This window comes from Octodon degus, unplaced genomic scaffold, assembly GCF_000260255.1.
Source record: "Octodon degus isolate 3935 unplaced genomic scaffold, OctDeg1.0 scaffold00010, whole genome shotgun sequence".
Taxonomy (NCBI): domain Eukaryota; kingdom Metazoa; phylum Chordata; class Mammalia; order Rodentia; family Octodontidae; genus Octodon; species Octodon degus.
The window spans coordinates 7,228,319-7,239,470 of NW_004524586.1; the positions used below are offsets into that span (position 1 = coordinate 7,228,319).

Below are 11,152 nucleotides of genomic sequence, written 5' to 3' on the forward strand. Positions count from 1 at the left end.
AAAGAGTCAAGGCCCAGACTCAAGTTCCAGACTTAAATAGGCAGAAAAGATAACAGCTATGACTGGCCACCTTCCTTTTGAGAACAGATCAAAAACGCTGTGCACAGCACTCCAGCTACATTACAAGAACGGCCGGCCATAGCCTGCCATGTACTGAGCTCCTGACATGTTTTGGCTTATTTAACCAAAGCAATAACCCCAAAGAGGTGGGGTTTTTTTTGTTTTTGTTTTTGGCGGAACCGGGGATTGAACTCGGATTCTTGCGTTTGCCAGTCAGGCGCTTATCCTACTGAGCCATCTCCCCGCCCCCCCCAAAGAGTTTTGCTGTCTCCTTTCCATAGGAAACTAAAACGTAAGAAATGCCCAAGGCTTAGGCCAGGGTTCCAAACACGAGCAGTAGAACAGCAAAGCATAGTAAGCACTCCATCATCCTGTCTTTCACATACCTGCTCTGTGCAGCGTCTGCAAAGACAAACGCAACCTGGACCCTGGCCTCGAGGGCTCACAATCTAACGGGGCAATCAGAAAGGCACACGCTGCTATCGAACTAAGTGGGACATGATACATGATGGGATTAGGACTAGTCCTTCGATAGGACTAGCTGCAAGTCACAAGCGGGAAAGAGGACTTCTGACTAGGCGATCAGGTAGCACTTCCTTGGAAGAGGTGATATTGGAGGAGAGCCTTGGAGAACAGCTTGCTGTGCTTGGAGACCAGACAAAGACGGGGAAGACATTCCAGGAGGAGTGAGCAGCTCGAGCAAAGGCAACAAGGCGGAAACGGACACGTCGCTCATCCATAGATAATACACGCGGTCTCCTTGTGGATACAGCGCCAGGTATTGACAGGCAAGGACGTTTTCCTGCCCCCGCAGGGAAAACGTTCCCGGACTTTGGTGCATGGACAGTGAACCTCTCTGAACTGGCCCAGGTCGGCAGAGGCAGCTAAGCAGAACAGAATATTGATAATTCGCACACCCGGTCAGTGCAGCCTGCACTGCAGCTACTCCACTACCAAACCCTAGTCTATTTCTGGTAGCTGCGCAACATCCTACCCGTTGGACGCTGGAGGCGTGGCCCACAAGAGTCAGAGCCAATGAAGAAGGAGGCCAGGGTGCGGTCCCGCCCCCGCCGTGACGCAAGGGCCCGGGACAGAGGCTTTGCGGCCGGGGCCCCAGTCCCTGCAGTGGCTGTAACAAAACCCAGACCCCCAAGTCCTGGCCAATGGAGGCGATTTAGACTGGAGTAGGACCGCGTCTGTCAAAAGCCCGACTCCGCAGCAGCGGCAGAGTCCAGGAGCAGAGCTGGAGCAGCCGCGCTACCTCCCCGCCCCCGCCGGGATTTATTGAGTATTTGGACTGGACAATTAAGTGGCCCCGATGATGTTACCAAGCCCGGTCACCTCCACCCCTTTCTCAGTCAAAGACATTCTGAATCTGGAACAGCAGCAGCACTTCCACAGCGCTCACTTACAGGCGGACTTGGAGCACCATTTCCACTCGGCGCCTTGTATGCTGGCCGCAACTGAGGGGACACAGTTTTCTGACGGAGGGGAGGAGGACGAGGAAGAAGAGGGCGAGAAACTGTCCTATTTGAACTCACTAGCCACAGCCGATGGCCACGGAGATTCAGGCCTCTGTCCCCAGAGCTATGTCCACACGGTCCTGCGAGACTCGTGCAGCGGGCCCAAAGAGCATGAAGAGGAGATCGTGAGGGACCCGAGCCAAAGTGAGTAAAAGGGGGGAAGGAAACACACCATACACCTGGAACGTGGGAGCGGCACCCATAAACACCCCCACAAACTTGGCCAGAATGGGCTACCCTCCCCTTTAACCTTTGGCTGGGGTCTTGCCTCTGCCCTGTGAAGTTGGGGCAAGGAAAAAGACAGGGTGATTCTGACAACTAGTTTTCCCAGAGCAGGGACAAGTTGCAGCCTCTCGAAAAGGAAAGTCGCTGCCTTGGTTCTGATTAAGTGGCATGAGCTCAGCTATGGGGTTCTAACATCTCCTTGCTTCCCCTCATCACAAAAAAAGGTGCTGTTCCCCCCAAATGGGCAGGAGCTCTACTGTATTTTCACTTTTCCTTCAACGTGAAATAGCTTCTCTGAGGTCGCGGTAGCCAACCCTCTTCTTCAAAAAGGCAGCTAAAGCAGGTTATGTCTCCAGAGTCCGCATCCTCAGGATGCAGGGACTTTGGTAGAGAAGGGTGTGGCGGTGTGACTTACTTCTTTGCTTAAGTTCAGGGCACTGGGCAGAGGGATTGGTCGCAGAGTGCGTGGGAACTGTCTATTCCGTGTGATCACAACGCTCACACGCCTGAAGCGCTGGCCTTTTTTGAAAATTCATAAACGTTTTGCTTTGTGTCTGGTGCTGCAGGCCTAACTGAGAACCTGCCCCACTTAGTGAGCTAACTTGGCCGCCCACATTGGACGGGGAGGCGAATTAGGAAGTGTGATCGGATAACTTAATAAAGCCCCAAGGAATTCTTTCTGAGGGGATTAATCACAGAATTCCATCCCCCAAGAGAAGGTGTGATATGCCAGGGGCCAAGGCACATCATGCTCTCACACTTACCTCTTCTGCCCTAAAATTCACATAAAATTGTCTAAAACTAGTCGAGCATTCTCTGAGGTAGGGGGAAGGAAACGCACCGTACACCTGGAATTCACAAACACCGCCACGCACACATTTACATGCCGTCTTCTATAAGCAAAAGATATTATTTCTTCGGCAATGCACAGGGATACAACTAGACGTTTCCGAACAGAAAGACTTTTGTGGAACCCATGGACACTGGTGGCCCTATCAGCACATCTCACACCTTCAGCTACTCACGGTGGAATGGAAGGCAGATGAGCTTGCAAATACTGCAGTTATGCAGTTGCAAACCTTCATCCTGAAAATAGTCATTAACACATTTAATACAAGGGAATCTCTTCTCTGGAAGAGGATGCTCAGATTTTAATAAACGCAAGCTCACTACTCCCTGCGGAGTGTGTCTCTGCCCGCTGAGGGCGTTATTTAACTATTCAGGCTGGGGCAGGGGCCAGCGGCATTAGGAGCCACAAACTTTCCAAAAACTCCAGCCATTTACTACCGCATGTTCCGCACTTTCACCATAAAAAGGGGCGACGCCGGGATGTGCTAACAGCCGCTGTTTTGCTTCTTCCGCAGAAAGCTGCCCGCTGAAGAAGCCTCTAGAGCCAGCTGGCGATGGGAAGGCGGCGGAGGACGGCGAGAGGCCCAAGCCGCGCAGCCGCAGGAAGCCCCGGGTCCTCTTCTCGCAAGCCCAGGTCTTCGAGCTGGAGCGCAGGTTCAAGCAGCAGCGGTACCTGTCGGCGCCCGAGCGCGAGCACCTCGCCAGCAGCCTGAAACTCACGTCAACGCAAGTGAAAATCTGGTTCCAGAACCGCCGGTACAAGTGCAAGAGACAGCGGCAGGACAAATCGCTAGAGCTGGGCGCGCACGCCCCGCCGCCGCCGCCGCGCCGCGTGGCAGTCCCGGTGCTCGTGCGGGACGGCAAACCGTGCGTGGCGCCCGGCGCGCAGGCCTACGGCGCGCCCTACGGTGTTAGCACCGGCGCCTACTCCTACAATAGCTTCCCGGCCTACGGCTACGGGAACTCTGCCGCCGCCGCCGCGGCCGCCGCCGCTGCCGCCGCCGCCGCGGCCTACAGCGGAAGCTACGGCTGTGCGTACCCCCCAGGCGGCGGCGGGGGGTCTTCCGCGGCGGCCTCTGCCATGCAGCCCGCCTGCAGCGCTTCGGGAGCCGGGTCCTTTGTGAACGTGAGCAACCTGGGAAGCTTTGGAGGCGGCGGCAGCGCGCAGCCCTTGCATCAGGGAGCAGCCGCCGGGGCCGCTTGTGCGCAGGGCACCTTGCAGGGCATCCGGGCCTGGTAGGGACAGCTTGGCGCCGCGGGGGTGCAGCTCGAGAAAGGCCAGAGCCAAGGGCCTGGTCCCCTCGTTAAAAAAAAAATACATGTCATGCTCCCCAGAGCTTCGGATCGCATATCACTCAAGGCCGGGAAGGGGGCTCAGAGGCGAAGGGCATGCCCAGGTCTGGTTGCCAAGATTGACTATCGAGTCGGAAACGCTGGCCAGGCGCCTGGGAGGATGGTGGCCCCAGCCCGGGGGGGCCACAGTGGAGGGCAGGAGACTGGAACTCGGGCTGCCGCTTGTTTTCCGAGGTGACAAGATTTCTTGCCCTCGGCCTTCCCGTGGCCTCCGCAAAGCGTTGGCGGGGAAACCGGACCAAAAATTAAAAGGGAAAAAAAAAAGAGAAAGAAGAAATAAAGGCACGAAGAAGAGAATAGGGATCTCGGTTAGAAATCCCAGGCTCTCCACGGATCCTCTGACCCCTTTGCGGGCCGGAGAGCCACATCACAGTTGATTTTCATTTTCCACCCGCCTCCCCTCGCAGGAAAGACTTCAGCCCAGATTTCTACTTGTCAAGGAAGGACTCCGCAAAGACCAGCCCAGTGAAATTCGGTGGGGGTACAGGGGAGGCTTCGCTGAGCTAAACCAAGACCTGGTGGCCCACCAGAGGTGTTACCAGGTTTCCTTTCTGTTTCGTATTCTGTACTGAGCACATATTATCTATCTATATATAACTATATTCACACGCCGTGTACACACCCGCTGCCATACACTACAGGAGTCAATAAACAAGGTGCAATATTTCCAAACTACTGGCTGCATAGACTGTTTAGCCCAAAAGAACAGGGAAGGTTCCCTTAAACTGAGCAGGAAAGGAAGGAAAAGCTGCACAAGGGGAAACAGTCTTCCCTGGGAGAGCACAGGCCTGGTCTTTCCTGAGCCAGGCCCCCGGCTACAAGTCTGTTCTTTCTTGGCTTTGTTCATTAATTTCTCTTTACTGTTGTTGGGAGGACAGGCCGCAGACTCCGGGCCTTTTGAGATCCCGGGCTTTGTAATGCCCTCAAATTTTGCTCAGATGTTTAAATTAGCTGTCCGAACCTTCCGAGGTCAAGGCCTAAACTGCCCCACCTCGAGGGTCTCGAGGGAAGAGGGAACCAGAGGGAACTCGGTCTCCACGCTCAGCGTTAGCGGAACGAAGAGGGCGTTTTCCTCCTCCGCTGCCGCCGCGGCTTCCAGCGCTCCCGGGGGCGCTGCGGTGCGCCCCGCCGCGGACGAACTCTCCCCCTCGGCCGCCCTCCCTTCTCCCCCGGCGGCCACCGCTTTATGCAGTTCCTTGTCACTTGTGGAGAATGCCTGTGCGAGGCCTGTGCTGCCACACGGCCGATTGTGAGCGTGCCAAGGCGGGTGAATGGGGAGGCCTCAGAGCGCCGCACCATTGTGGGGCCGGGCCTCGCTGAAAGGCGGCTCCGGGCCGAGAAGGTGCGGAAAGAATGGCTTTTTATTGGAGTCCCGAACAAAAGGTGTGGTAGGAAGGCGAGGTCCCCTGCGCGAACAAAAACCCTAGCGCGTCGGATTGACGTCCCCCCCGAGCTCCCCATTGCTTCTCAGAGCGGGGGCTTTGTGCAGCAGTCTGCTCAACAGAGGGACGGAGAAATGCTCGGGGGTTTTGTTCCCCATTTTTTATGCGCTGGGGGAAGGGGCAGCAGGAGGGACGGGGGCTGGGCGGGCGGCAGGGAGGGGCGCGCTGATTAGGCCGGGCGGGCCGGGGCGCGGAGACTTTCAGCGGGAGTCGACGGCCTGAATGCAGGGTCATTATTGCTACAAGTTTAGCAATTTCGCCCCTAAAGAAGGGGGTGGGGGCTGCTAGGCTGCTACTGGGCCGCCTGGCTAGGGAGCTGGAAAGACTGAGGGCCAGAAAAAAAGGAGAGAAGACAAGGAGGAAGGTAGAGAAGCAGGAAAGGGAGCCCTGCGAAACCCTTTGGCCGCCCTGGATGCGACTTGAACTAACCGCAAAGAGCCGAGCGGGAGACTGGAGAAGCCAAGCCTGGGGAGGGGGTCGGGGGAGTGAAGAGCTTTCCTCCTAGTCTTTCTCGGCCAGTTAGTGCCCCAGACCGCGGTCCTTCGGCTCCTCTCTGCCAGTTTCCTCCTGCCCTGAAGCTGGGATGCCTCCCACCGCCGAATCGCCACAGGACCCCCACCGCCACCCAACCCCATTTCCTTCCTACCAAGTTCCCTCCCCTGAGGTCATCTTCCCTTGGGTTGCACTGCCTAAGAGCTAGGGAGGGAATTTTCTCTTTTTTAAAAAAAAACTGGCTCTTCACTGCTTGCATCTGCATAAGATCCATTCATTCATAACTATATATTGTGAGCACATATTATATGCTGGCATTTCATCCCTCTGGGTCAGATATCACTGTCCAGGGATAGGAGTATCATGGGGTAGGACAGCATTGAGATGCCCCCTAAGCTTCTTCGTCTACCCTTCTCCTCGTGCCCCAGAGCCCAGCACATGGCTAGTGCTGTTGAACAGTGCCTCGAACACTGGCTGTGAGGGAGAGCTGAGTAGAACACAGCTGGACCTAGGCAGGACATCTGACAGTCCACTGCAACCCCACAGCTAGGTCCTGTCTTCTATTCCCCCAAGATGCCATCTGGGGTCATAACTTTCTCCCACCCCCAAGAGATGTGGCACTACAGATCAGAATCTCGGAGGCTGAGCAAGGACTTGGTAAAGACCTTGACACCAGGACACAAAGTTTAGGGGTTGGGGAGATCTTTGAGATAAGGTAAGCAGCAGGATCTCCCAGGAAATCAGGCTTCTCTTCACTCACTAGGTGCTGAGAGTGGTTGGCAAGCAAGACCCAGCTGGCTCAGTCTCAAGGCAGGATTTCAATGTGTGGGCTGCCAGAGTAGAAGGCTCTGAGAGCAGCTGTCCTCTTGCCTGGGGAGTTTCCCACATAAGCAACTACTTTTCCTCCAACCCAGTTCTGCATCCTACTAGAAAGGTGGCCTCTCTCGTGCTTCCTGAAACTGATCTTCACCTTCCCTGCACAGCTCCCTCCTGATCTGTGTTAGTCTTCCTTCATTCTGCATCCTCTCCTGTTCTAAAAAGGTGTGTGACCCTCATAGATGAAACACAGCTGGCTCATAGACTGGCTGCCAAGTGGTTTGCGTGTCTTAGGATACTTAAAACTAGCCCGGAGCAGCCCTCTCCCCACTCTGTCCTGATTCAGAGCCTGTAGACTCCGGGTATAAATATAAATAGCTCCCATTGCTTTATTGAAGGATTTCCGTACTGGTCATTGCTGGGGCCTCAGCAACAGGAACATCAGGGAATGAAACCTTTGACCAACACAGTTACATCTTTGGATTCTCTCCCTAGGGAAAAATACTCCCCTCCCAGGCCTGTTCCTTCATAAAATTGTCCTGTGAACCAGGCGGAATCATACAATTTAGGCTAGTGTTCTAACAACCTTGGAGACTTTGAAGAAGTCCTGAAAGTGGTCTTTCTGGCTTCTTCTTTCTGAGTTCTAAGGCAAAGAATGGTGGGGTCCGTGATTGTTGGGGTCACTCCTGTATCAAACCCTCTCTGAGTTCCAGAGTGGCTGTATAATCACCCCCTTCTCCCCAGTGACTTGTGCAGCATCGGCTCAGAGGTGAGCAGACACTAGAGGTGGAATAAGTTCTAAAAGACCAACACCCCCCAGTCTGATCTATTTTAGGAAGATAACTTTTGATGTAGACTGCCTCCTTTCTAATCTCAGTGCCACCACCACAAGCAGTATTGACGTGGAAGAACTCTGGACCTCAGTTTCCTCCTCTATAAAATGGGTATACTTATGTAGTGTTTCATTCTCATTTTTTAATCTACAATAAAATGCATAAGTTTACGTATACAAGGCCATATATATGCATCACCCATATACCAATCACCTTGGCTTTGAAAATTAAATGAGATGCTCCATATAAAAGTAGCTTATCACAGGTCTGCTACTAGTCAGACACTGCATCAACCAGGTTAGCATAGGATATGGGTACTTTATGACCAGGTCTGCGGTGTGGCGGATGGATCCTGAGGATTCTGAACTCCGGTATCGCGTACCACGTGCGTGGCAGGTTTTCGACAGTGCGGTTGCTAGTAAGCCGGATAGGCGGCACCGGGTGGGGCCTGCAGGGCTGAGAACATTTAGAGAGGCTTTGACCTTGCCTACTCCCCCTGGGAATAAGACTGAAGGGAAAAGGTTCGAGTTGGGGTCACAAATCTCCTCTAGTCCATCGCTGTCAGGAGGAAAGGGCTCCGGAAGAGAAACTCAGTGGGCACCCATGGGTGACCGGGCCGCACATCTATGCTGGGTTGGGGCAGGATGGGCCCACGCTTCCCAGTAGAAAGGCGCCCGTGGAGGCGGAGAGGATGGAGGATCTCCCCCTCCTGCTCGGCTTTCTGGTTTAGGGCCCTGGAGAGGACTTCTTACCTTCTGGTCTGGACTTAGGGGCCAGAACCCTGGTAGAATCGCGACCGTCTGTGACTGGACAGTTCAATGACAGACCAGAATCCAGCTACGAGCCGTGGGAACGTGGAAACGGACCCTCTGAGCCGCCAGGGCAGCGCAGGTGCCGGGCCGGGACTGCCTCCCAGGGAGGCCCGGGGAGCCTGGCCAGCTGTCTGGGCGAACTTCCAACTAGAAGAACCACCGAGTATCGAACCTGGAGGTGGAGCCGGATCCAGGGAGGAGGAAAGTCCCGGGTGCGCTTTGGTGGGTGCGCTTTGGTGGGTGCGCTTTGGTGGGTGCGCTTTGGTGGGTGCGTTGTGAGGCTTCCGCAGGCCCTGGCAGAGGGGGGCTTACTTTTAACCTGCCTGGGCTGTAGGTAATGGATTGATAACAGCAACGTTTTCTGCAGGAGTATTTAGAATACTCATGTGATACACACAGAAAAGCCAAATTGGGCCGCTCGCTCCATCTTCTTTAACGGACGTCCAGGTGAATAACTCTGCTAAAAACCTCCACCAGCACTCCTCCCTCACCCCACCCTCAGCCCGCCCCACCCCCCCTCCCCCCATTGCTCCCCTCTGGTCACTACTACAGCCCTCAAGGGTAACTGCTCTCCTGGCCTCCAACAGTACAGATTGATTTTATCAGTTTGGGGAGCATTGTGTACATGGACTCTTACAATATGTATTTTGTTTATTTATTTATTTATTTATTTTTGCGGAACCGGGGATTGAACTCAGGCCCTTGCGCTTGCCAGGGAAGCGCTTATTACACTGAGCCGTCTCCCTGGCTCAATATGTATTTTAGTGTCTCTGTCTTTTTTTTTTTTTTTAATTTGTGGGACTGCTCCATATTGCTGCATGTGGTTGTAGACAGTTCATTTTAAGTGGAGTATCCCAATAGACAACTGATTTATCCATTCCGCTGCTGATAGAATCTGTGTAGTTTCTTAGGGCTGTCACGAAGAGCGCTGCTAGGAACATCCTACAATAGAATCCAATAGAACTTTCTGTGATGAGGCAAACCTTCTATAATCATGCTGCCCAATATGATAACCACTAGTCGTGTGTGACTTTTGGCCATTGAAAATATGACAGATGTGATTGAAATATTGAAATCTCAACTGTCTAAACTTATACTTATGGGCCGAGAAAATAGCTCAGTGGACTAAGCACCTGCTCAGGCAAGTGCGGGGACTAGGGTTCGATCCTGGTCCCTCATGCCCCTGGGGCAGGCTTCGCTGCAACCAAGTTGCGTGTGGTGGCACAGGCCTGTAGTCCCAGCGCTGGGGAGGCTGAAAACAGGAAGATCACTAGGAGTTTGAGCTGTGTAGTGAGACCCTGTACCAAATACCTAAATTTAAAAAAATAAAAATAAACTTACAGTTACAAGTTTATAGCCAAAATAGATGGGGTAGCATAATTCTAGTCCATCTTTTGGTGATTGTAAAACACATTTCTAGTCTAGATATTTTGGACATAGGAATACAGTAGTGCATTCACTATGTCACAGAGTATGAAATGAGCTTTAGGGGGATTTTTTTTCCTTTTTCCTTTTTTTTTTTTTTTTCTACTGGGAATTGACCCAAGGTCATTCTACCACAAACTACATTCCAGCCCTTTAAAAATCACCTTGACAATTCACCCAGGAGAGACTTGAGTTTGTGACCTCCTACCTCAGCCACTCTTAAGTGCTGGGCTTACAGATGTACACCACAGTGCTGGTTATCTTTAATTTTAATTTTATTTATTTATTGGATACAGGGTCTCTCTATGCAGCTCAGACGTGTAGTGATCCTCCTGTCTCAACCTCCCCTGCACTGGGATTACGGATGTGCACCACGACACCAGGTCTCCAAGGCTAGCATGGCGTGTGGGTACCAGGGATTGAACTCAGGTCCTTGTGCTTGCCAGGCAGGCTCTTAGACCACCAAGGTGTGTGTCTCCTCAGTCCTGGTTAGCTTTAATAAATTTTACCAAGCAGTTTCTGCAGTTGGTTTTTCCACTTTACAGTCCTGCCAGCAAGTAGTACCACATGGTTCCCAATACTTGGTGTTTTCATTTCATTTCTCTTCTATTTAGCCACTTAAGTGTGCATGGAGTTAAGAAGCTTTTGTTCACCTTTATGTAAGCTTCTGAAATTGCCATTTCACCATTGTAAATGGTCATGATGATGGTGGTGGTGGTGCTCAGTGCTTTTCTTGGAGGCTGAACAATGTCATTCTACTGTAAGGCTTACCTTTTATATCACCCCACTCCTGTAGTCCAGTCTTTACCCCATCGACCTTCTTTAGAAACAGAAATCGGGCTCACTCGTCAGGACATCAGGCTGGGTAGAAGGAGGTTCTCCATCCGTCACAGCTCTTTATGTTACCTTATGCCTCCCTAAGGTTAGTGTCCTCTCTCCCTTTGCTGTTACTTACTGGAATATTTCACCCAAGAGATGGGAGAGATGGCAGAATTGCCTGGCAGGCTGCATCCAGGACAGAGAAGCCACATTGTGTTCTGGCTGAGTTTTAGTTTATAGCTTGGCTCTGCCATTTATAAAACAGCTTGGCTTGCTGCAAAGCAAAGCCAGTCCTTGGGCCCAGAGAAATTGCTCAGTAGAATAAATGCTTGCCTGGCAAGCACAGGGTCCTGAGTTTGAATCCCCAGTAAAACAAACAAACAACAAAAAAAAAAAGCCAGTCCTGGGGAGGTAGCAGAACTACTTCTTCTCCTTCTCCTCCTTCTCCTCCTTCTCCTCCTTCTCCTTCTCTTCCTCCTCCTTCTCCTTCTCCTTCTCCTTCT

The 11,152-nt window shown here is 52.7% G+C and overlaps 1 protein-coding gene across 1 annotated transcript; it reads left to right on the forward strand.

The window, feature by feature from the left end:
* Positions 1–1,175: 1,175 nt before the first annotated feature.
* On the forward strand, positions 1,176–3,901 carry Nkx2-3 (NK2 homeobox 3). Its single transcript, XM_004625538.1, has 2 exons — positions 1,176–1,727; positions 3,173–3,901. Exons 1-2 carry the CDS (start codon positions 1,379–1,381, stop codon positions 3,895–3,897), a joined length of 1,074 nt encoding a protein of 357 aa, XP_004625595.1. The 5' UTR covers positions 1,176–1,378; the 3' UTR covers positions 3,898–3,901.
* Positions 3,902–11,152: the final 7,251 nt, after the last annotated feature.